The sequence below is a fragment of the Rhinoderma darwinii genome, chromosome 9 (assembly GCF_050947455.1).
Source record: "Rhinoderma darwinii isolate aRhiDar2 chromosome 9, aRhiDar2.hap1, whole genome shotgun sequence".
Taxonomy (NCBI): domain Eukaryota; kingdom Metazoa; phylum Chordata; class Amphibia; order Anura; family Rhinodermatidae; genus Rhinoderma; species Rhinoderma darwinii.
The window spans coordinates 33300020-33327286 of NC_134695.1; the positions used below are offsets into that span (position 1 = coordinate 33300020).

At 41.1% G+C, this 27267-nt stretch overlaps 1 protein-coding gene across 1 annotated transcript in view; it reads left to right on the forward strand.

The window, feature by feature from the left end:
* Positions 1-26846, forward strand: part of TSNAXIP1 (translin associated factor X interacting protein 1) — an 85809-nt gene extending 58963 nt beyond the window's left edge. Inside the window, exons 11-16 of the mRNA XM_075836913.1 lie at positions 1547-1675; positions 9009-9167; positions 15692-15801; positions 23525-23648; positions 24689-24792; positions 26323-26846. Of these exons, the coding sequence (XP_075693028.1) occupies positions 1547-1675; positions 9009-9167; positions 15692-15801; positions 23525-23648; positions 24689-24792; positions 26323-26527 (831 nt within the window). The 3' untranslated portion in view covers positions 26528-26846. The remainder of the gene's footprint in view (positions 1-1546; positions 1676-9008; positions 9168-15691; positions 15802-23524; positions 23649-24688; positions 24793-26322) is intronic.
* Positions 26847-27267: the final 421 nt, after the last annotated feature.

A 27267-nucleotide genomic window follows, 5' to 3' on the forward strand; every position in this document is an offset into this window, starting at 1 on the left:
ATTACCTTGTTTGATTCATATACAGGGTGGGCCACAAAAAACAGAACCCTGTTTTGCTTGTGTGGTTTGTATAGGATAATTCTTACGGGCTTCATTAATCAAAACTGACTTTGTTGCCCATAGCAACCAATCAGAGCTTAGCTTTATTTTACCAGAGCAGTTTAAGAAATGAATCGGCCCATCATATCTTTCCCTGCCAGTCTAGTGGTACTCTTTTCTCAGGGCAGTAGTGTCGTGCGTGAGTGTGTCCAACATGACATATTCGATTCAACAAAGAATTGTGATAGTGGAGCTATGTACGCACAGGCTCATTCAAAGAAACACAGGACTGTTTTGCTTGTCAATTTCCAGACCTTCACGTTCCAGCAAAAAGCAGTATACATGGTTTGGTGCGGAAGTGGTGTAACGCAGGATCCATGGCCGATGGCAAAAATAAATAGACAACCACGTGTTCCGAAATACATAGCTGTTACAAACTTCTAGGAGAGTTGCATGAGAGGCTCTAGGAAATCAACACAAAAAATTATCCCAGCAGGCATACATCAGCAGAACAACATGCCGAATGTGTGTACTGAAATCGCTTCAGCTAAAGCCATACCGAGTGTCAGTTGTGCAAGAGTTAAAGGAGAGGGATAAACAGATTGGATATAATAGTAGACGTCCATTTGGACCCGTTGCAATACATCATGTCTGATGAAGCATGGTTCCAATTAACCAAGTGTGTTAATTCACATAGGTTGTGGCACACAGAAAATTCACATGAGCTTCACTGCGCCCAACAGCCACTTCATAATCTAAAAATCGGCAAATGTGGGTTCATTTTCCTTTGAAGAATATTTGAACACAGCCGTGTACATGGACATCTTCGAGCAATTCTATGCATAGTTAGCTGACCACCGGCATGAGTATTGTTTCTTTCAACAAGAAGGGGCGACTTGTCTCATGTTGCATATGTCCCGTTGCCGAGTTCATGCGGCATTCACAGAAAAGCGAATGGTGAGCAAAGTGTTGTGGCCTCCATGGTCACCAGACCGGTGTGCGACTTTTAATTGTGGGGTTACCTAAAGGTTAGGGTCTATGAAATCAATTCCCAGACAGTGCCCGAACTGAAACCGCAAATTGAAGTTCATGTCCGGAAATCTAATGTGTGGTGTTGCAGTAGGTGTTCCTAAATATAAGACAGGCACAACTTTGTATAGCTGCTAGCGGAAGCCCCTTCCAGCATCTTCTGGTAAGGGTAAGTACTTCATTCATCCATTATCCTGTACAAACCACACAAGTTAAACAGGGTTTTTGTTTTTTTCATGCCCCATCCTATAGAATCCAATAAAGAAAAATGTATATATGTATGAAGGCATAAGTATGTAGGACCTAATAGAAGTTAGGGTGCCTTAAAATGACTTACAGAGGCATACAGTGATGTGCATTATACGTTGTATATTTGCTGCTCTTACTCAGTTTGAGTTGATTTTTTTTACTTTCTGATGCAATTAGTCTTATGTTATTCCTTTATTCATGACTAAACCTTTGTAATAATTCATTTTAGGGAATCGGTGAGAATGTTCCCATTCATCTGCGCCATGACAGACCAGTCAAAAACTTAAGATTAAGCCTAAAAGAAGTGTACTGTATGATACAGGAGATTTGGAATGAGAAATTAGCCATAGATCATCAGGTAACATAACAAGCATAATGCTATGAGTGGTTTATTATATTGTTGCTTCTCTATATAAAGCTCCTTCATATTTGTTCTCTTACCTTTTTTTATTTTTTTGCAGTTTAAAGAAGCACTCCAGCAAATTTTTAATTTACTTTTTGCACATATCATGCTAACTCACCAACAATATTCTAGCAATGCGATTTGTTTCCTCTCAACTCGGTTGCAGCTATACATTTTGAACCCTTTCATTGGTGGCAGCTGTATCATGTGATCTCAGTCTGACCACCAATATAGACTATTCTCTCATGTGTAGACAAGAGGTCACTCTCCCCTGTGTAGATGACTTCTTGTGAATTACAGGATTACATCATCACCTACCAAATCCCTCCTGGCAGCTATGAGACCCTCCCTTCCCACCCAGATCCAGCCTCCTTGTTCCTCTGTATGTCCCCCATGCATATAGTGCTGCAGGAGAGATCATTCCTGTCCTATCCTTAGGACCAGGAGTGTAATGATATAATAGGTGAGTCCATACAATGATTAGCTGCAGAGTTATAAAACTCCCCTTACTCACACTGTGTATACTATCTGTGTGTTCCTTGTGCAGAAGTCCAGTGTATTTCTATGAGATGTAGCTTCTCACTGCCCCCTGTGTAAAATCTGACATGGAGAAACCTTTTTACAAGCAGGAGGCAGGCCGGAGCTCCTTCATATAGGCATACACTGAGACTCTGCATTTAGGGGACAGAAGTTCTATGTCACTGATCTATCACTTTCAGCACTTAGATAGAAGTCATAGCAAAGCAAGTGCAGTGTGATGAGACTCTACGAAGTCAGATGCATGATGGGAAATGCAGGTTGAATTAGGGGAACCATATCAGAGTGGAAGAATGAACCAAGATGTCAGATAATAAATAAATTACACATCAACTAAAAAAGATATACACAATGCATTTACGAAAGCCTCTACATTACTAATAAAATCCTATGCTGCACTGTATAGTCAAAAAAAAACAAAAAACATTTGCTGGAGTGCTTTTTTAATGTGATTTCTGTAGTTCTGTTGAATATAAAAACACTCAAAGAAAAAAAGGGGGAATAACAGACTGGACCTGAGGAAATCTATCCCTAAGGCCTTATTCACACGAACGGAACTATGTTAGTGAATGGGGCCGTTCAGACTGTCAGTGAATTTCACGCAGCGTATGCTCTGCGTAAAACTCACGACATGTCCTATATTTGGCCGTGTTTCGCGCAGCACGCACCCATTGAAGTCAATGGGTGCGTGCAAATCGCGCTCGGCACACGGAAGCACTTCCGGGTGCCGCGCGTGATGCGCGCTACAGTAGTAAAATAAATGATTGAAAACAGAAAAGCACCACGTGCTTTTCTGTCTGTAAACATAAAACCAGAGTGTCATAATGATTCCGGCTGCGTGAAAATCACGCAGCCAAGCACCATATGCTGATGCCACACGGACCTTTTGCGCGCGCAAAACGCAGCATTTTTTGCGCACGCAAAATGTACATGTCCATGTGAATAAGGCCTAACTCCAACAAAACCCTATTCACACAAAAAGCCATGGAGAATAACTATAATGAAAAGAAAAAGTTCTGTAATAAATATTTAATGGCAATAAATACAAGTGTGCTTTAAAGAAATCTGTGATGGCGTAGCAATCCTTTAATATCTGCGGTCCTCAGACTTGTAATTATAAGGGGTGCAGTGGTTGGTGTTTCACCTTGGTCCTGGTGCCTGAGGGGGCCAATGGCCCCTCTGCCACATAAGAGCACAGCAGTCATATAAATGACAAGTGATAGTTGGGAGCCTTCATTAGGGCCCAAGAGCTTCAAGGTATACCTCTGGTGGTTCTCATATCTATTCACATGTTTGTGAAGACATAATAACGGCATGTAAAACATAAATTAAGATTCATATGAAAACATTTACTCACAGCAATGAGCTAAAATGATAAATAAAGGACCAACCTAAATAAAATATTTTATTTGTCCAATTTCTAACAAATCATAAATTCTTCAGGGAAAAAAGTAAGCACACTAAGACATTTAAAAATGGATTGGACCTGTTTTAACCTTTTAGGTGCCGGTCTTAGATTGAAGCCGCTGGAGTAAGATGTAACATAAAAAATGTATCACATTATGTGCTGTCCATGTGCCACAAAGTAAAATCTACGCAAACTACGAGAAATGATAGTAAATCTGACGGGCAGCAGGTGGCCATGCCCCAAAGACTTTTTTAAGCTGCAAAAAGTCAGAAATGATTGCTTAAATATGGCGTGTGCAAAGATATTCCTAAAAAGTTGCCCTAGATGTATGGGAAAAGAGATGGTTTAATATATGACTATGTTCAATGTTCCCATATGAAGATTTGAGTACCGAGGTGCTTCTAATGTACTATGTGTATATTTGCTTATATTATCCTGATTCAGTTAAACTCTATGTAAAAGTTTGTAGCCTTTTTTCTTTTAAATGAAATGTATGTTTTATGTATTTTATAAATTTTTAAAATACACATTTATTAAAAATGTTATTTCTTTTTTGCGCTGCAGCTTCTATGTATTCACTATACATAGAAGCTACATAGCCCTGCTGTAAGTCGAAACTGCCAGTCTGCTAGACCGATGGCTCGCTGACAGCAGTTCCTGTATGCTTCTATAGAACACAGGATAACCCTAATACCGATTACATCTAAGTTCATGAACATAGATGTGATCGGTATAAGGATTATTCTGTGTGCCAGGCACACAGGACCCGCTGTCAGTCAAACCGTATGTCCAGCTGACTGACTGATTCTGCTCACAGTGGTTCTACGTGGAATATGATTGATGTGATCTTACCGTTTACCATTCTATTAAAACACCTATGTAGGGGTTTGTTTCTCTTTTCTGGTATACATGGGTTACTGATATTGGGTACAATTTATATATGGCTGCTGGTGCATGGAATATCTGTAATATTCCCAAAACGATTTTTGTAGGACATCAAACACAAAGTGCCCATGAAGTAAAAATAAAAAAAAGTAGAACACAAATAAATAAATTTTATTTTTTTATCATACTAAAAGCAATATTATAAAAAAAACATTTCATGACACCTTCCCTTTAAATATGGTTTATATTCCAACGTTCCATGATGCTTACTGTGAATACTTCAAATTTCAAGTTTATACCCATAATCCTAAAATATTTTCTAAAAATCCTTATTCTTTAGAATTTCAAGCAGGATAAGATTATAGTTACTAAAAGATAATGGGTTTGTTCTTTTTTTTAAAAGGATTCTAATTAAAGAAAGATGTAGGTTTAACATAAGGTTGAAGTTTTAATATGAAGGGCATTTGCGAAAGGTCTATAGGGAAAATCTGTTTTAACATGAGGACAAAGTTTTACTATGAGGGCTTGGTGTAAGTTTTTATACTGGAAAGCATCAACTTTACCTTAAAGGGGTTGGCCAGTTTACAATTACATATTTTTATATACTGTCTTGATTCAAAACAAGACATTTACTAATGTAATGTCTTTAGCCATTCGGCCTTCTTCGCCAGTTCTGTCAAGCCACGCCCCCATGCAAAAATCCGCTCTCCTCCGTCATCACGCCGCCCGCATCCATAGCAGTGCGCGACATGGAGAGGCAGAAGAATCAGCTCGTCCATGCTGAACGAGCCAGAACTTCCGGCCCCTCTTCTGCGCTTGCGCTGTTTTTCGACTTGCACAGGAACAGCGCAAGCGCAATGGTCACTCAAGCCCGTCCATTCAAATTCATGCATCTGCGATCTTACTGCCAGCTCAGGAAGATCGCACACGTTTCCACAAGACCAGAGTGTAGGGATTTATTTATTTTTTAAATAAAAATTGAAGTTTCAAGTAAAAAAAAAAGTACAGTATGCATATATCTCAGTATGTGTGTGTGTGTGTGTGTGTGTGTATATATATATATATATATATATATATATATATATATATATATATATATATATCTACTAGTCCTTCTCAATGAATTAGAATATCATTAAAAAGTTAATTTATTTCTGTAATTCAATTCAAAAAGTGAAACTCATATATTGTATAGATTCATTACACACAGAGTGATCTATTTCCAGCATTTTTTTCTTTTAATGTTGATGATTATGGTAACCGTTAATGAGAACCCAAAATTTAGTGTCTCAAAAAATTAGAATATTATATAAGCCCAATCTCAAAAATTATTTTTAATACCGAAGTGTTGGCCTACTGAAAAGTATGTACAGTATATGCACTCAATACTTGGTCGGGGCTCCTTTTGTATGAATTACTGCATCAATGCGGCGGCGTTGACTCTGGACTTGATATAACACAGTGGACCAACACTGTTGCTCAGTGATCCAAAGTCCTGTTTTCAGATGAAAGTAAATTTTGCATTTCATTTGGAAATCAGGGTCCCAGAGTCTGGAGGAAGAGTGGAGGGGCTTTAATCCAAGTTTCTTGCGGTCCAGTGTGAAGTTTCCACAGTCAGTGATGGTTTGGGGGCCATGTCATCTGCTGGTGTTGTTCCACTGTGTTATATCAAGTCCAGAGTCAACGCATTCGTCTACCAGGACATTTTAGAACACTTCATGCTTCCCTCTGCTGACAAGCTTTATGGAGATGCGGATTTCATTTTCCAGCAGGACTTGGCACCTGTCCGCACTGCCAAAAGTACCAATACCTGGTTTAATAACCACAGCATCACTGTGCTTGATTGGCCAGCAAACTCACCTGCCTAAACCCCAGAGAATCTATGGGGTATTGTCAAGAGGAAGATGAGAGACACAAGACCCAACAATGTAGACGAGCTGAAGGCCGCTATCAAAGCAACCTGGGCTTCCATAACACCTCAGCAGTGCCACATGCTGATCGCCTCCATGCCACGCCGCATTGATAACACTTCAACAGTGCCACAGGCTGATCGCTTCCATGCCACGCCGCATTGATAACACCTCAGCAGTGCCACAGGCTGATCGCTTCCATGCCACGCCGCATTGATAACACCTCAGCAGTGCCACAGGCTGATCGCCTCCATGCCACGCCGCATTGATAACACCTCAGCAGTGCCACAGGCTGATCGCTTCCATGCCACGCCGCATTGATAACACCTCAGCAGTGCCACAGGCTGATTGCCTCCATGCCACGCCGCATTGATAACACCTCAGCAGTGCCACAGGCTGATCGCCTCCATGCCACGCCGCATTGATAACACTTCAGCAGTGCCACAGGCTGATCGCCCCCATGCCACGCCGCATTGATAACACCTCAGCAGTGCCACAGGCTGATCACCTCCATGCCACGCCACATTGATGCAGTAATTCATGCAAAAGGAGCCCCAACTAAGTATTGAGGGCATATACTATACATACTTTTCAGTAGGCCAACATTTCGGTATTAAAAATAATTTTTGAAATTGGGCTTATATAATATTCTAATTTTCTGAGACACTAAATTTTGGGTCTTCATTAACTGTTAACATAATCATCAACATTAAAAGAAAAAAATGCTGGAAATAGATCACTCTGTGTGTAGTGAATCTATACAATATATGAGTTTAACTTTTTGAATTTCATTTCTGAAATAAATTAACTTTTTGTTGATATTCTAATTCTAGTCGACTACGCTATTGCTTCCGGCAAAACGACGGATCCGGTGCACAAAAGAGACAAATGGAAACCACAGGCAACGGCTCCGTCACAATTGAAATCAATGGTGATGGAAACGAAAACCTCTGGTTTCCGTCGGTGTCAGTTTTTGTCTGCTCAGGGTCTCGTTCTGACGGAAACCTCTGACGGAACGTCAGAATGGGACCCCAACGCAGATGTGAACAGACCCTAATAAAGGATGTTTCAGAATACATTTACAAAAAATTTATTACTTGTAAGCATATGAAAAAGGAAATGGAACTCTCTGGATCTAACAAAACACAAGAAAAATTCTATCGACCAAGAAATTACGTGCGAGTCAACATATGCAGTATGGGTTATCCCATAAAGCCCCTAAAATTTCAATCCAAAATGAAAATTAAGAAAAAATAAGTTGGCGTGACCGATTTATTTTTAATATATATATACATACGCATATATATATATATATATATATATATATATATATATATATATATATATATATATATATATATATATATAATGTATATATACATTTAGCAATTCCTCACATGTAAAAATCAGAAAAGAGCTACTGGAATTGGTGAACTGCTTTGGAAGTACAGGTAGAGAGCAGTACAAGACATTTAACACTGTACTCTACCTCATAAAAGCACTGCTAGGCAGCCAATCCAGTACATGCACTTCAGTAATACAGTGGCTATTAGTTAGTACTACTTGCCAACAATGTGATACACCGATTCACAGGAGTTTTACCAGTGAAATGTGCATTCTGATTGGCTGGATCTTCCTGTTAATTATATGCGTCACTGATCGGCACAGTCTGTGACATTGTAAGTTTAATTTGGTTTCAAGTTACGATGGCCCAGGAGGGAACACTGTTATGTCTGTGACAATGACAAGCCTTATAGGAGGCTAGACTCTTAGCCGCTGAGACAGGAAGTGATGTCACAGGAAGTCAAATGTTGTTTTGTCAGTTAACTTATGGTTAATTACGTGGAAAAAGCTTGTAGGTTTTCTTGCAACTCTAATAGGAATTAGTGTCTTCCTATGTTCTGCATCTGTCACGCAACAGTAAGGGTATGTTCACACGCACTAATTACGGTCGTAATTCGGGCGTTTTTGCCCCGAATTACGTCCGAAAATAGCGCCTCAATAGCGCTGACAAACATCTGCCCATTGAAAGCAATGGGCAGACGTTTGTCTGTTCACACGAGGCGTAATTTACGCGCCGCTGTCAAATGACGGCGCGTAAATAGACGCCCGCGTCAAAGAAGTGACCTGTCACTTCTTTGGCCGTAATTGGAGCCGTTATTCATTGACTCCAATGAATAGCAGCGCCAATTACGTCCGTAATGGACGTGGCGTTCAAGCGCCTGCACATGCCGTTACGGCTGAAATTACGGGGATGTTTTCAGGCTGAAACATCCCCGTAATTTCATCCGTTACAGACGCCCTCGTGTGAACATTGGAATAGAATGACGTTTTTCCCATTGAAATCAATGGGCAGATGTTTGGAGGCATTCTGCTTCCAATTTTTCGCCCGTTTTTCAGCCGTTTACAGCCTGAAAAACGTCCGAAAATAAGCCGTGTAAACATACCCTTGCTATCACAGCCATCTGCTACAAAAAGTCTGTTTGTAAACTCCACTTTAGGAAAGACATGATAAAATATTTATTTCTCCACCTTGTCTTTATTGTAGAAGGGTAGACAATCTTCTCTGTCAGAGTTTCTGATAAACTATCTACAGAAGAAATTTGGAGAGGAGTCAACTGAATGGTCCTATTCTTTGCACCAGACATGTCGGATTCAGTTGATAAATGGGCAAATTCATTCATTTTATAAAGTCCTTATGGGTCAGGTGAGTAGAAGTCCTGCTCATATCTAACTATCTTTTGCCCTTTGATTCAGCTTTCCGGAGCTTGAGCTTTAAAAATATTTCTGTGTTTCGAACATTCATTGTTTACTTAAAAAGGATAAAAATTTGTCCCGATCTTGCGATGATCACACGGCCAAGCGCCTGTGTTCCAATCATATGACATGGGCAGGAAAATGTAAATTCTTTCTAGTTCATATCCCTGCATGGTTATTGCTCTAACCTGGACAGAGTACAGGATTTCTATCGCTTTGAGGACTGTGTCCATGTCACCCAGACTAAAGTAAAGTGAAATTTCTCCCCTCTAGCATTGATAGATAGTTGTCAACATTTAAAAAAACTTCCTTTGGAGGGCAAACAATCCTTCTTTACATTTTAAACGTACAGAAGAAGACAGACCTTTAAAATATGGCACTGGCTTTGGCGACATTAGGGACTACTGGCTACTACTTACACACAAACAGTTTTATGACTATTATTATTACTACTCTAAACACATCTGTATTAATACACAATATAAACAGCGTTGGCTTTCCGTCCCGGGGTTCCGTCTGAGGTTTCCGTCGGGTGAACCCCGCAATGGAAAGTCAAACTGAAACCGCTGCTTCCGTTTCAGTCACCATTGATATCAATGGTGATGGAAACATTGCTAATGGTTTCCGTTCGTCACCATTCCGGCAGGTTTCCGTTTTAATGACGGAATCAATAGCAGAGTCGACTGCCCTATTGATTCCATCAGAAAAACGGAAACCTGCCGGAATGGTGACGAACGGAAACCATTAGCAATGTGTCCGTCACCATTGATACCAATGGTGACTGAAACGGAAGCTGTGGTTTCAGTTTTACTTTCCGTTGCGGGGTTCACACGACGACGGAACCCCGGAACGGAAAGCCAACAGTGATGTGAACAGGCCCTAAGACACCCCCCCCCTTTTTTTGGTGAAATATTTTTGGAATTGTGAACCTTTATCGGGTATATTAAAAATAAAAATCACAAAATTATCTTTGAAGGTAATTTTCACTTTTTAAACTTTTTCATTACAGTAAAAAAAGAGATTTCTGACAACAGTTTTATAAATCCAAAGATCTGTCAAAAGATGAAGGGGCACAGGACTTGGAGGTGTTCTATAACTCCATCTATGTGGGAATAGGGCACAAGCTGAAAGGCGTAACTTGAAGGTCCTACGCCCCAATGCAAAATATGTAACAGGGCCCCTTAACGTTACATGTAATTTATAGAAAATGCGTCGAGCGCCCTGAGGCGTCAGTTCCTACAAGCAACTGCAACCTTTGCACCACATATAAGCTCATATGATTATGCTGCTGAAAATGCACACAATGTCACTGCACAGGAATAATTCTTACAGTTATGTTACACACCCTGAACCATGCTCTCCCTGGGGTGAAATATCAGGGTGAACGGACACAATGAAGTCAAAGTACAAGGATAAAAAAAACAAACACACGATACATATTATATATAAAGTGATGTTACTACACATATCATAAATACAGTGATGTCACAATACAGAGATAATAAGCACAGTGGTGTGTTAGTATAGGTACAAAACTACACGTAAAATAAATGTAGTGATGTCAAAATACAGAGATAATACATAGGGATATTCCTGCACAGGGATAAGAAAGATAGTGATGTCACAGCATGTCGATTATGACTACAGTGAAGTATTAGCACAGGAATAGTAGTCAGTATGTGTCACGTTGGGTTTGTGGACCCACTGGGCCGTACCGCCTATGGCAGCTGGCCAACAGGGCGCAGGTAATAGTCCATAGTTCGTATACGGTACCTGTGGCAGCTTGGACAGTAGCAAGGCAGGCTCGGCTTGGACTAGGCAGCAGGTAGACGTCAGGCGTGGTGTAGCAGGACAGGAGTGGAATACAGCACGGCACGACTACAGCTCAGCACGGCACTTGACCAGGATAGCATGGGATATAGGATACAGGTACGGGGAACACTGGGAACTGGAAAACACTAGGAGACCATTTGCACAGACAAACTTTGGATACGACAAACAACGCTCAGGCATTGCAGGGAGGGGCACAGCCCTTCTTATAGCCCAGGGTACTCTGGGAGCAATCAACTCAATCTCCCAGCTGCGTGCGCTTTGCTTCTTAAGTCTGGACTAAGCTCGCAAGCGCACCCTGGTGGTCACTGTGGAACAGGACAGCTGTATGTGCAGACATCTCTGGAGAGAAGGGCGTCGACTGGATGGAAGGAGTTCGTGGTCAGCGACCACGGACGTTACAGTATGTACTATGATGGTTAAAGTGTGTTACTATATTGGACAATGCTGGCACAACATACATCACTGCCATTAACCCCTTAACGACATCCAACGTAATAGTACGTTGTTGTCATTAAGGACTTAACGCATCACAACGTACTGATACGTTGTGTTGCGGGCTCAGAAGCTGAGCCCGCACCATCGCCAGCCGGTGTCAGTTGCATATTACAGCTGATACCCCGGGACCAGAGCTAGCCTCCGATCTGGCCGATTAACCCCTGTTTCCTAGTAGATCGGAACTCTGCGATACTAATCGCGGGGTTCCGATGGCTGTTCCGGTAGACCGGAGGCCTAACAATGGCCTCCTGTCTGCCAAGTACGGAAGCCTGCTGGTCCCACCCGGAGGCAGGGACTAAAAGGCTTCCCGCCGCAAAAGAAATATGGCGCATGCTCAGAAGCTGAGCCTGCAATATCAGCCGCCGGTGTCAGCTGTAACAGAATGGAACGGAGCTATCTCCGATCCCTGCCATTAACTCCTTCGATGCTGAGATCAAAAGCGATTGCGGCTTCTTAGTGGTTTGTAGCAATCGACACGATGTGATTGTGAAGCTGCCGATCGTTACTATGGCAACCGGAGGCCTAACAATGGCCTCATGGTCTGCCATGTACGATAGCCCGTTAGGCCCCGCCAAGAGATGGGACCTAATAAGCTTGCTGTCAGTGAATGACTTACAGCTCTAATACATTGCACTACATGGGTAGTGCAGTGCATTTGAGTAAAGGTCAGAGGTGCAGGCCCTCAAGTCCGCTAGTGGGACAAAAAGAAATGTTGAAAAAAGTTAATAAAAAGTTGAATAAAAGTGTAAAAATAAAAGTTACAAGTTAATAAAACACTGCCTTTTTTTCTTTAATAAGTCTTTTATTATAGGAAAAAAATGAAAACGTTAAAAAAAGTACACATATTTGGTATAACCACGTCCATAACGACCCAAACTATAGAACTACAATGCTATTTTGCCCATATGGTGTACACCGCAAAAAAATAAAATAAAAAAACAATGGCAGAATCGCTATTTTTTTTATCACCACCCCTCCCAAAACATGAAATAAAAAGTGATCAAAAAGTCGCATGTATCCCAAAATAGTACCAATAAAAACTACAACCCGTCCCACAAAAACAAAGTCCTTACACAGCCTTTTTGACTGAAAAATAAAAAAGTTCCTTGCTCTCAGAATATGGTGACACAAAAAAAAGAAAGTGATTTTATTGTGCAAACGCTGCAAAACGTAAAAAAATATATACATTTGGTATCGCCATAATCGTACCGACCCGCAGAGTAAAGTTAAATTGTCATTTATAGCCCGCGGTGAATGTGGTAAAAAAAAGAATAAAAAACATTAGCAGAATTGCTGGTTTTTGGTCACCTTGCTTGCCAAAAAATGGAATAAAAAGTGATCAGAAAATCGCATGTACCCAAAAATCATACCAATGAAAACTACAGATTGTCCCACAACAAATAAGCCCACACACCATGCCGGTAGAAAAAAAATAAAAAAGTTCTGGCTCTCAGAATATGACAACACAAAATGTGCACATCGTTCCAAAAGCGGATTAGATTGGGCACCATTTATGTGTGCTACACCGGCCACACATCTATGAATTATTATTTATTTACCGCATTATTATACCCTCTTATTATGCCATGATGTTCTCCGCACAGATTACATATACCCCCACATTATAAACTGAAATACCAGCAAAACCCCAAATAGAACTACTACCAAGCAAAATTTGCGCTCCAAAAGCCAAGTGGCGCTCCCACCCTTCTGAACCCTACAGTGTGCCCAAACAGCAGTTTACGCCCACCTATATGGAATCACCATACCCGGGAGAACCCGCTTAAAATGTTATGAGGTATTTGTCTCGTAGCCAAACAGGGCACAACATATTGTGCACTAAAATGGCATATCAGCGGAAAATTGCAATTTTCACTTTGCACCATCCGCTGCGCGTTAATTTCTACTGAAAAAACACCTGTGGGGTCAAAATGCTCACTGCACACTTTAAAATGCCTAAAGGGGTGTAGTTTCAAAAATAGGGGTCATTAATTGGGGGTTTGTTTAACTAATTGCCCATTATTATTTTTTTCCATTAAATTGCACTAACCTTTAAGAAGAGTTCTAACAGCCATCATAGATGCATTTTAATCAGGTTTTGAAATGATAGCAAAACGTCACTTTTGAACAGCATTTCAGTTAACCTACAGGCGCCACGCTCCGAACATTTGCGATCCTGATGCCGGCCGTTAAGGGCCTGCGCTATAAATGGAACAGGAGCTGCGCCCATGCCATCACCGGCGCGAGTACATCGGTGATTGACAAGCACTAATGCATTGAAAAACTAAAAAGCCAACGCATTATTTGATAAAGGTAAAAAATCATAAATAAAATTCCCCAAGTGGGACTAAAAAATGAAAAAAAGTTTTAAAAGAGTTGTTTAAAAAAAAAGTCAAATGTAATAACACATTTTTTCAATGAAAATAGCATTTATTCTATAAAAGTGATCAAACTTAAAAATTAGACATAATTGGAATACCCGCAACGATATCAACCGAGAGTTAACACATTATCTATACCTCACAGTAAACAACTTATAAAAAAAAAGGAGCCAAAAAACAATGGTGGAATTGTATTTATTTTTTTTTTAACTTTATTCCACTGAAAACGCATAAGTTAAATGCTATGTACCCCAAAATAGTGCTATTAAATTATGCAACTAATCCCACAAAAAAACAAGCCCCCAAGTCCAGTAAATAAAAAATAAGTACTGACTGTTGTTGAGTCAGTGAAAGAAAATGAAAATTGGCTGCATCCTAAGGCCCCATTCACACGAGCGTGAATCACGTCCGTGTGCTGTGCGTTGAAACAACGCACGGCACACGGACCCATTGATTTCAATGGGGCCGTTCACACAAGCGTGATTTTTCACACAGCGAGAGTCCGCTGCGTGAAAGATACTGCATGTCCTATATTGGTGCGTTATCACGCACCTACGCGCCCATTGAAGTCAATGGGTGCGTAAAAACCACGCACCGCATACGCATGCACATGCGTGTTCGGTGCATGATGTATGCATCAATTCAGTTGAAAATAATAAAAAAATAAAATATGTGCTTTGCGAGTGTGTGAATAACGCATGCCACTCACAAAGCACACATGCATAACGCCACACACACGGACCCGATTCGCGCGCGTTTTGTGCATGAGGCCTAAAGTAGTTAAAACTACTACTACTACTACTACTACTACTACCATTTAAACATTTTGTAAATATGTAGTAAATACTTTCTTTTACTTATCTTGTACTGCTTTTGAGCTATATGGTATTTTCCTCACCATTCACACCCAAAACGAAAGCAAAAATTTTGCTGACTCCTCTTTGCGATCCTTAGACATTGTTACAACTCAACAGCTTACGCCTAATTCACACGACCGTGTATGCCGCCCGAGTCCCGTCCGCGATCCGTGGAAAGATAGGAGATGTCCTATCTTTTCAAGGATCGGAGAGTCGGCTCCGTTTTCACAGACCCGATTCACCCGCTAGAGTGAATAGGTCCGTGAAAACTATCGGGTGCCACTTAGATGCCATGAAAAATGGTCCGTGTGGCACTTGGTCGTGTGCAACTAGGCTTAGTTCTGAAGCAGGCAACACACGTTAGGGAAGATTTTCTCACCAGATTTTTTTCACCAGCTATAAATTTTACATAAAGAAACAATTTAAATATTCTTATCTTGACTATGATTATTTATATATGTTAGACACTAAAGAGGTTGTCCGCTTTGGTTAATATCTACTTATTAGAAATGTCCCTTGGCAATAAGCTAGCCCTTGTAGTACCCCAACGATAAGTTGTAACCTGTGGGGAAATCTGTCGGTAAGTGATCAGTTTCCCTGCAGCGCCACCACAGGGGAAACTAAGCATTACATAGCTCCCATTCAAATCAATGCGTTGTCTGTGTAAGGCAGGACAGGACAGGTCCTCCAGAGCGACAGACTCTTTGTAACCGCTCTCCACTTTGGCTAAGTGATGAGGATCCTGAACATGGGACCCACCTCTGTTAACTCAGAATTACCTAATAATCTATATGAGATATGTTTTCTATACTGGGCAACCAATTTAAATGAGAAACTTTAGAAAAATTAGACAGGCTTTAATGTCTTGTTATCATATGAATATTACAATAGAAAAATCTGTTTTGCAGATGGACGAAGATTTGTATCATTCTTTGTTTAATGTTCATACGTACCTTCTGAAGGAACTTACCACTGCTGACTGCCCAAATAGTGGTTCACTGACACAGGAGCAGTTCAGGTAAAAAAAAGTACGAAACATTAACTAAATGGAGAGCAGGTAAATAATGTAAAAACAGTAAAAAAAAATCCTGTAACGGTATCAAAAGCAACACTAGCCGGAACGAAAAAATCTTATTGTAAATATCATAAAATGCAAGGTGCCGACTTGTTTGCTTTCCAGGATAGTTTTGTTCATAGTTATTGTTGGCGTTTTGTTGAATCTCTAATTAATGCCCTCCTTGCCAGTCTGTAAGTTTTGGTGGACGGCCTTCTCTTGTCAGGTTTGTAGTTGTGCCATATTCTTTCCATTTTGTTATAATGGATTTAATGGTGCTCTGTGGGATGTGCAAAGATTGGGATATTTTTTTTTATAACCATTTTGACTATTTTGTCAGATACCTTACATAAAATCCAATTTAAAATTCATTTCAATTCCAAGTTGTAATGCAAGAAAGTGTAAAAACACCAAGGGGGTGAATATTTTTGCAAGGCATTGTACATATTTTTTTTCGCAGGCTCTTCCCTAAATATGTCTCTGTTGGAGCATGGAGGGCAGAAACACTATCTGTAAGACACAGGCTGCACTGGTTCCAATAAGTGTTTTGAAACAGTAGCTGTTTCTTGGGTCTAAATTCTAATAGGCAAGGCAACGATAATACAATAATAGTCAGTGGTAATACGGAGTTCGTAGCACATCAAGGAGTTGCACTTAAAGGAGTTGTAATGCAGCAAGCTGGAATGAGGTATAGCCATAGTTTGGTTTACCTGGGGTTCAGAGGCTAACCTATGTCCTGGTGTTCGCCCCGAATCCCCACAAGGGGCTTTGAACTTTGTTGCAAGGGAATTCCCAGGCCGTGGTCTCCACGATATTTCCCAAATGATGGCTGGGCTGCAGGTGAAGGAGTACAATGGAGAGAGGTATAAGTCATGGTCAGATGTCTTCAGAGTTTGGTATACAGGAAGTACAAAGCTTTGAATAAATATTGAGCAGCAAATACTGTGATTGGCTACGTGGCAGATGCAATCACTAACTAACCACCAAGGAAACAGATAGCTGGGACAAAGTGGGAACAAGCAAGGCTGTCTGTAGCAGAGCGGTCAAAGCAAGACTGGAGAGTCCAGAGTTCAAGTCCAGGAAGTTCAGCTCCCGACGTATATTTTCTCTTGCTAAATACCTCAAAATTAGATTATTTACAGGTATAATGTACTGCCATATAGAAATATGCGAGTAAATTATAGTTAAAGAAAAATAAAAATTCTCTAGTTAACATTTTCTTTAATAAAGTTAATACATCTAAAAAAAATAAAAATGTAGTAAATATATATACACATACTAGTCCTTCTCAATGAATTAGAATATCATCAAAAAGTTAATTTATTTCAGTAATTCAATTCAAAAAGTCAAACTCCTATATTATATCGATTTCATTACACACAGAGTGATCTATTTCCAGCATATCTTTCTTTTAATGTTGATCATTACGGCTAACAGTTAATGAAAACCCAAAATTTAGTGTCTCCGAAAATTAGAATATTATAAAAGCCCAATTTCAAACATGATTTTTAATACCGAAATGTTGGCCTACTGAAAAGCATGTACAGTATATGCCCTCAATACTTGGTCGGGGCTCACAGTGCTTAGGGCATAACGAACGGGGTCCTCTGCTTCTGCCGTCTCGCTCTGTACTGCGCAAGCGCAGTTCAGAGCGACCCAGCATAGATGCTGGTTTGTAGCGGGCAAGCCGGCGCCATTTTGAAGACCGGCTGCACTTCAGGTAAGTTGGGTGTGTCTGTCTGTCTCTCTCTCGCAGCCCCCCACCCTCGCGGCCCCTTGCACACCTGTTGTAACTGTGTGTGTATATGTGTGTGTTTGTAGCAAATCTGTGTGTGTGTGTGTGTAGCACAGCTGTGTGTGTCTGCACAGCATAGCTGTGTGTGTGTGCATGCAGCAGAGCTGTGTGCGCACGAGTAGCAGAGCTGTGTGCGCACATGCAGCAGATCTGTGTGTGTAGTAGAGCTGTGTGTGTATGTGTAGCAGAGCTGTGTGTGTGCGCAGCAGAGCTGTGTGTGTGTGCGCGCGCGTGCAGCGGAGCTGTGTGTGTAGCAGAGCTGTGTCTATGTGTAGCAGACCTGTGTGTGCATGTAGTAGAGCTGTGTGTACACTCAACAGAGCTGTGTGTGCCCTCAGCAGAGCTGTGTGTGCATGCAGCAGAGCTGTGTGTGCGCGCAGCAGAGCTGTGTGTGCGCGCAGCAGAGCTGTGTGTAGCAGAGCTGTGTGTGTGTGTAGTGTACGCAGCAGTGCTGTGTCTGTGTAGTGTGCGCAGCAGAGCTGTGTCTATGTAGTGTGCGCAGCAGGGCTGTATCCTACTTTTGTGCAGCGGAGTATGCACAGGCGTCGCTGATCCTTCATAGCCGCTTATCAGCTGTTTTGAGGAATCAGTGGCAAGCACCCGCCCCCCCCCCCCACACCCAAATCCCCCCCCCCATGCATGCAACTGCACCACACCACTGTGGGGGGGTTGTGTGCAGGGTGCTTGTGGGGGGGGGGGGGTTGTGTGATGGGGGGCGTGTGTGTGTGTGGGGGTGCGTTCAGGGTGCTTGTGGGGACCTCTAGTATTTATTGTGGGAAGAAGACAGAAGTTGCTGTAGGTGAGTATAAGTATTTATATTTTTCATATTGCTAACTTTATTTTTTTTGTTTTGCAGGTTCTGCTGGACCTATTGGACTTTTTTGATAAAATGGTGAAAAAGAGGATTGTGTGGGGAAGTTTTTATTTCAATAAAAATATTTTCTTATGTATCCGTGTTTTTTTTAATACTTTATTAGCACCTTAGTGAGGGCAGTTGTCTATTTGACGACGTCCATTACTAAGGCGGGGCTAAGGCAGTAAAAAGCTGACACTAACCCCCCATTATTGCCCCAGTACCCACCTCCACTATCGGGAAGAGCTGGGTATGATCCAGTACCCGACCATCTGTTGTGACGGCTGGGCACTGGGGCGGCCGCAGGCTGGTATTATTAGGCTGAGAAAGGGCAAGAAATCGTCATGACTTTTCCCACCCTGGTAATGCTAGGCTGCTGGTATGTTGTATCTGGCTGGTTATAAAAATAGGGGGGACCCCGCGTCGTTTAAAAAAATAAATAAAAATGTATTAAAAAATGACGTGGGGTCCCCCCATTTTGTATAACCAGCCAGATACAAGACAGCAGCAGCAGCCTAGCATTACCAGGGTGGGAAAAGTCACAGTTTTTGTCTCTTCCCAGCCTCATAATACCAGCTTGCAGCCGCCCACAGTGCTCGACCATCAAAACAGACGGCCTTGTACTGGATCATACCCGGCTCTTCCTGATACCACTGGTTGCGGTGGGTAACGATGTAATAATGGGGGTTAGTATTAGCCTTTTTACTGGCTAACACTAAGCTCCCCCTTAGTAATGGACGTATAGAAAATATTTTTATTGAAATAAAAACTCCCCCACACAATCCTTGCTAACCATTTTATTGAAACAAAAAACGTAGATCATCGCAGTAGTCCATCGAATCTACAATGTAGTCCAATAGGTCCAGCGGAACCTGCAAAAAAAAATAGTTAGGCCTCAAGCACACTTCAGTGAAATGCTTCAGCGTGCTATCTGTTTTTTTAACTTATAGCACAGTGACACATTCATTTCTATGGGGCCATGCACAATTCCTTTTTATTTTCGTTTTTGTTTTGTTTTTTGCAGTTTTTGTGTGTGAGGTTAGGACTCCCACTGACTCTGGGAACATTTGGTTCATTTTATGCACTAAAGAATTTATCCAACGCTTCTTTTTTACGCAACACGTTTTTTAAAAACGCTTGCGTAAAAAACGAACGGCTCACTTTCCTATTGATGTAAATGGGAAGCTTAATCAAGCGGGTGCTATGGGGTTGTTTTCCAGGTCTTGGCCCAGGCTGCTTCGTTCCAGCGAAGGGAAAACTTAATTCTTCAGCATAACAAGACATTTTGGACAATTGTTTGCTTCCAACTTTTTGGATACAGTTTGGTGAAGGTCCTTTTTTCTTCCAGCATGACTGTTTCCCAGTGCAGAAGGTCCATAGAGACATGGTTGGGTAAGTTTGGTGTGGAAAAACTTGACTGGTCCACACAGAGCCCTGACCTCAACCTCAACCTTTGGGATGAACTATAAGGGTATGTTCACACGAGGGCGTCCGTTACGGCTGAAATTACGGGGATGTTTCAGCCTGAAAACATCCCCGTAATTTCAGCCGTACCTGCATGTGCAGGCGCTTGAACGCCGCGTCCATTACGGCCGTAATTAGCGCTGCTATTCATTGGAGTCAATGAATAACGGCTCCAATTACGGCCAAAGAAGTGACAGGTCACTTCTTTGACGCGGGCGTCTATTTACGCGCCGTCATTTGACAGCGGCGCGTAAATATACGCCTCGTGTGAACAGACAAACGTCTGCCCATTGCTTTCAATGGGCAGATGTTTGTCAGCGCTATTGAGGCGCTATTTTCAGACGTAATTCGGGGCAAAAACGCCCGAATTACGTCCGTAAATAGGCCGTGTGAACATACCCTAAGGGTATGTTCACACGGCCAAATTTCAGACGTAAACGAGGCGTATTATGCCTCGTTTTACGTCTGAAAATAGGGCTACAATACGTCGGCAAACATCTGCCCATTCATTTGAATGGGTTTGCCGACGTACTGTGCAGACGACCTGTTATTTACGCGTCGTCGTTTGACAGCTGTCAAACGACGACGCGTAAAAATACAGCCTCGTCAAAAGAAGTGCAGGACACTTCTTTGGACGTTTTTGGAGCTGTTTTCTCATAGACTCCAATGAAAACAGCTCCAAAAACGGACGTAAAAAACACCGCGAAAACGGCGTGAAAACGCCGCGAAAAATGCGAGTTGGTAAAAAAACGTCTGAAAAGCAGGGTCTGTTTTCCCTTGAAAACAGCTCTGGATTTTCAGACGTTTTTGTTGACTACGTGTGAACATACCCTTAGGCATGCACACAACAGTATTTTCATCTATCCCGAAATACTGACCGTAAATACGGATCAGTAGTCATCCGTATTTCATCCGTATATACGAAGGGTGTCCGTAAATACGATCGATATTGAATCTGTATTCCATCCGTATATATGGATCCTTACAAAAAGAGGGAGGGTGCAAATGATGTCATAAACCTGTTGCCTAGCAACGCTTATGTAAATACGGACGGTTTACTGATGCACATCAGTAGCCGTTCGTATTTACGGAACCTCTCACAGAATTCTATGGGAGAGTCCTTGACGTAATTACTGACAAGAATAGGACAGGTTCTATAATTTTTTCAGCACGGACGCTCCCATCAGTAAAAATACCGAAAGGTGTCCGTGGCCAATTGAAACTAATGGGTCCCTAATTACTGATGAAAAATACTATCGTGTGCATGGGGCCTAACAGGGATTGTGAGCAAGGGCCTCTACCCCAACATCAGTGTCTGACCTCACAAATGCTCTTCTGGGTAAATGGGCAAAAATTCCCACAGACAAACTCCAAAATCTTGTAGAAATCCTTCCCAAAAGAGTGGAAGCTTTATTTCAGCAGCAAACGGGGAGCAACCCTATATTAATGCCTATGGATTTAGAAGGGGATGTCATAAAAGCTCCTGTAGGTATAATGTGTTGATGTCCTAATACTTTTGTCTATATAGTCTATATAAAAAAAATTATAATCAGCACAGAATATTGGCTTTAATAATTAGATTATGAATTGTGAAGTTGGACACCTTTGAGGCCTGGGTAGAGAGTTGAATAATAATCATGCTCACATTGAAAGCTTTCACATAGAACTGTTTTGCTCCTTGAGATGCTGGGTAAAAGCTCACCCTCAAAGGTTTTTTTGATAACCTCTCTACGCACACAACCACCCACCCACCTCGATTAGCAGAACGAACGCCATCCATTTAAGCCGACTGCTGGGTGGGTGTTGGACCTTCACTGATCACAGCTTGATGGCCTTTCCTGAAGATAGGCCATCAATGTTGAACCCTACAAAATCCCTTTAAGGCTCTGTTCAGACTTTACTGCATTTTATTTACTGCAACAGCCAAATGGTTCCTGGTTGTGATTATAGGAATTTATAACTTTACTATCTCACATAGAGATGTAGATTTGAGTGGCCTGCTGTCATTTTTTTGTTTGCCACAGCATGCTCTTGGGCAACAACAAAGATAAAAATGTAAATGTGCATTTAGTGCTTTCAAACCTCTTTTTTTCCCACTCTGGAACACCTAACCTTTTGTTACTATAAGGGTATGTTCACACGGAGTGTTTTCAGCCATTTTTCGGGCCGTAAATGTCCTGAAAATTCGGAAGTAGAATGCCTTCAAACATCTGCCCATTGATTTCAATGGGAAAAACGGCGTTCTATTCCGACGGGGCGTTTTTTTAAAAACAGCCGCGAAAAAGAAGGGCATGTCACTTCTTCAGCCGTTTTTGGAGCCGTTTTTCATAGACAGCTCCAAAAACAGCCGTTAAAAACGTAGCAAAAAACGCGACTTTGATTAAAAAACGTCTGAAAATAAGGAGCTGTTTTCCCTTGAAAACAGCTGCGTATTTTGAGACGTTTTTGATTTTGTGTGTGCACGTACCCTAAAAGTATCGACCAGAAGAAGAAAAAGCAGTAGTACAATACAATTACAGCTAAGATACCAGACTATTCCTACACCACAGCGGAGCACAATCTAGTATTTTCGCATTGCAAATTTACCCAAAATTATGTCACATTGTAGTGCTGACTTAAAGGGGTTTTCCAAGACATATATTTAGGGCCTATCTTTATGATAGGTCATCAATATCAGATCGGTTGGGGATCAGTTGACTTTATAGTTTACCAGGCACAGTGCCGTTACATCCAGAGCGGCTGTGCGTGGGATTGCGGTTTCGGTCCCATTCAAGTGAATGGGACTGAGCTGCAATCCCGGCCACAGCTACTACACACAGCTACTACAAATGTGGATGGTGCTGTGCCTGGTAAACTATGAAGAGGCCGAAGTGTTTGTCACCATGGCCTTCAGTCAGCTGATCGGTGGGGTGCCAGGAGAACACTGAAGTTCACTTCGTTTTTCTCCCTGAACTGTAGATGTTTTCCATGTGCTCAATAAAAGACATGAACAGTACAACTTTTTCATTTAGTTAGATTGTGTTTGCTATAATTGTGACTTAGATAACAATCAGGCCACATTTTATTAGGAATCAATGCAGAAATCCAGGTAATTCCAAAGGATTCACTTACTTCCAGACCTGTAACTGTAACAAGGGGACATCGTCTACATCTGGAGGAAAGAAGGATTCTACACAATCATAGAAGGGGTTCTTTACTGTAAGAGCAGTGAGACTATGAAACTCTCTACCAGAGGAAGTTGTTATGGTGAATTCAGTGAAAGAGTTTAAAAGGGGCCTGGATGCGTTTTTTTTTTTTTAAGTAATAATATAAAATTTAACATGTACTAGATAACTGGAGATAGGTTTTTGATCCAGGGATTTATTCTGAATTTTGGAGTCGTGAAGGATTTTTTTTCCCCCCTATGTTGAGGGATTTTGCCTTCCTCTAACTCAATATTGCAGAAAAATAGATTGAACTACATGGACTTATATCTTTTTTTCAGCTTTACTAAATATGTTACTATGTTTATATTGTATAACTGGTTACAATCCAGTCAAACTTTACGTTTGTATTTATTTTGCTCTTTTCCATAGGCTCCAACTCAGAAAAGTCTTTCCATTTAAAAGTTCAGATGAAATTCAGGAACTTTTGGACACTGCGGATTCCCAGCTTAAGCCAGAGGGTGAAAATATTAATTACAAGTCTTTATTCAGTGAGGTGAATCCTTTTTTTTAAATTTAAATAATTAAATACTATATTGCCATTAAAGGCTATCTAAACCTTTGAAAGGCAATTTTTTTTCTTACTAAAAAGGTGTATCAGTGTGTTTGTTGCAACTTTACAAATACTTTTTATTAGAAATTAGTTTTACTTTTTTAGATACAACTGCTATGTATTCTCTATACAGAACAGCTGTATCTAGTGCTATTCACTGAATCCATCAGTCTCGCGGACCTGATGGGTTCTGTGTCGGCGGAGACACGCTGGATCCACCGGTAAGGGTGTGTTCACATCAGTGTTCGGTTTCTGTTGACGGGTTCCGTCAGATCTTTCTGTCAGAGGAAACCATCAATAAAAAGCCAAACTGAAACCATAGCTTCCATTTGCATTACCACTGATTTCAATGGTAGTGCTTCCATTGCAAATAGTTTCCATCGGTTTCCGTTCCGTAAGGTTTCCTTTTTTTTTTTTTTTTTTGGGCGGAATCAATTGTGCAGTCAATTGGGCTATTTTCTCCGAAAAAAATCTTGAAATCTTATGGAAGAAGACCAACAGAAACCATTAGCAATTGAAGCACTACCATTGAAATCAATGGTAATACAAATGGAAGCTATGGTTTCCGTTTGCCTTTTAGTTAATGGGTTCCCCTTGCGGTAAGGTCTGACGGAACCCGTCAACGGAAACCGAACACTGATGTGAACAGGCCCTAAACCACCTGTAAACTGTACGTCTTCTTCTTTTTGGATCTACTTCTTGCTTTTGTTAAACTCTAGACTCTGTCTGGAGTTTTACGCTAGAGATCTTCACACGGCCTCCACAGACCTTGATAAAGGGCATTGCAGTTCCGCAAAAGCTGGAGAGCCATAAGTTGGAGATCGCTGCCACAGTTTGGGAGTGATTCAAATTCCCAAATTGCCTGCCAAAAGTGGTTAATAAATGCTTATTGCAATTTAAATGTAGCAAATATTGTGCAATAGATGTATATACATACTGTATGTACATTATGAAGCTTTTTTTTTGCTGTTTTTTTCATATAGGATGAAGAGGGAAATGCAAGTAATTTTATTGTGAAACTCAGAAAACAATTTGCGGCTCAGAGAATGCAGTATCTGAACGAGCTGAGAAATAAACTTGGAAAGAAGTAAGTGATTATTAAACGTTACGCTTTAACGGGTAGTGTCATATAAACGTCAATAAAACTCACTTTAAGGAGGCTGAGCTCACACAGGGCAGATATGCTGCGTAAAAGCAGGTGCAGTTTTTTGCCCGGATTGTCCGCTGCGAAAAACTACAGCACTTAGCCGGCCTGCTAGCAGTCCGGCCTCCTGGGATGACTTCTCATCCCAGGAGAACGCTGCAGCCTATGATTGGCTGCAGCGGCGGTCACATGGGATGAAGCGTCATCCCAGGAGGCCGGCCCTCTGATATCATCCAGGCCGGCCTCCTGGGATGATGTTTCATCCCATGTGACCGCCACTACAGCCTGTGATTGGCTCCAGCGGTCACATGGAATGAAACGTCATCCCAGGAGGCTGCGCTGGAGGGAGGAGCAAAGACTTCTAGGTAAGTATAAGATTTTTTTTGTTTTTCTGAGTTGCGTTTTTTTGCGGCGGAAAACAACTGCTATTTGTTGTGGATTTTACCTCACCGTTGAATTCAAAGGGGAAAACCCACAACAAATAAGCAGCGTTTGCGCAAATACATTTGACGTGCTGCGGAATAAAATTCTGCACTGCAGGTCAATTTCTGAGCGGTTTTTCATCTCATTATTTATGCAGCGTGTGGATGAGATTTGTTTTATCTCATCCACTTTTTGGTTTGTAAAAAAATAGGTAAATCATCAATGATATTATGAGGGAGTATACCACAAGGCACCACAACAAACACAGCAGGTGATGTTATTCACGTGCGATTTACTCAATGGGGACCACGACATCTGCGCCGTTAGAAAGAGGGAGGCGGACGGACCCCTCAGACGATCGCAAGTGCCGATGTTGTTATGGCAACCTGGGCCTAATAAATGACCCTGCCATTTTGTGCTGTTATTAAGCCCTGATGTTATGCCCAAATGCTATGTACACAAAATGCTATTAAGCCCTGATACCGATACCCAATGCTATGTAGTAAAAAAAATAAATATTTACATGACTGGTTTCACCGCATTTATAAAAGTTTGAACTATTAAAATATAACATTATTTAACCTGCACGGTGAAGAAACAAAAACATTAAAGCGCCAGAATCCCTGTTTCTTGGACTCCTCATCTCCCACAAAAATATTTTAAAAAGTGATCAAAAAGTCTTATTTACCCCAAAAGAGTATCAATAAAAACGACAGAATTTCTGGACTGAATTTGTCCGCAGCGCGTGGATGACATTTATTAAATATCACCCACTTTGCTGCTACTGTATTTCGCTGCGTATTTCCCGGCCACCATTCCGGACGTAAAATGCGCAGCAAATCCGTTAGGTGTGGACAAGCCCTTGCAGTGAATATTAGGTTCCAGTGAGGAATGATGGGACAAATCGTATTTTAAGAAAATCAGGGCATTCCAGGTAGAATGGTTATAGGGAATCATTAGTGTGAATTTAAGGTAGGAATGTATTGAACAATTAAGAAGTTATTGTCTCGAAATAGAATATAAAATATATTGATTTTTATTTTATTTTAGTTATGTTAAACCCGAAGAACTTAAGGCTGCATTTTTGTCTATGGATCCTGTCATTGATGACAAGACACTCGATAGATATGTATCTCAAGCATTTCAAGTGACCAAGGATCAACCTGAAGTGACAAAGTCATTGTCTCTGAAACAGCTATTTCATAACTTGGAAGCGGTAAACATACGGATGAGTGGGCCTGCAGCTCTAGTTTAAGGACTGTTACATTATAAGCCTACGTTATATTACCTGGTCGCCAACCTGCGGCTCTCCAACTGCCTCTGGCTGGAACTGTCTGCTGGGAGTTGTACTTTTGCAAAAGCTGGAGGGCCACAGATTGGAGAACCCTGACCTAAGATTTAACAAACAATAAAAAAAACTTCAGGATTTACCAAACCAATTATATCCTTACATTTTATGAAGAATACTTTCGATGACTTTGTTTTTTAAAAGTTGTTTCCGGAAGAAAATAATTTCTTGGTGTTATTCTACCTGACATGAACTTCTAACATTCGATGGTGATATGGGCAATAAACAGACAAAATAATAGTATGCTTTTGTTTTACTTTTTATATACTTTCTCTGTGCAGAAATACTAATCTGTAGATACAGTCATTGTTAATGATCATTCTTCGTGTCTTTTTTTTTATTGTTCGAGTAAGGCCGCTTTTAGGCAAACGAAATACAGACAAGGTCGGAGCAAAATTTGCGCCAATATTAGGGTGGATGCACACACGGCAGATTTTGTTGCAGAAATGTCTGCCATTGAAAATCAATTTCATTTATCTGAATAGAACTTGCAGAAATTGTGTTCTAATGCTTTAGCACTCTGATTCTTCGGGTGCAGAAGGCTTCCACGCCGCTGACAATTTAAAAATAACTTAGCACTCCAATGTAGTTTGCAAAAATTTGTTTTTAATCCATGTCGTTGATTGAGACCTCAGTCGCTGTAAGAA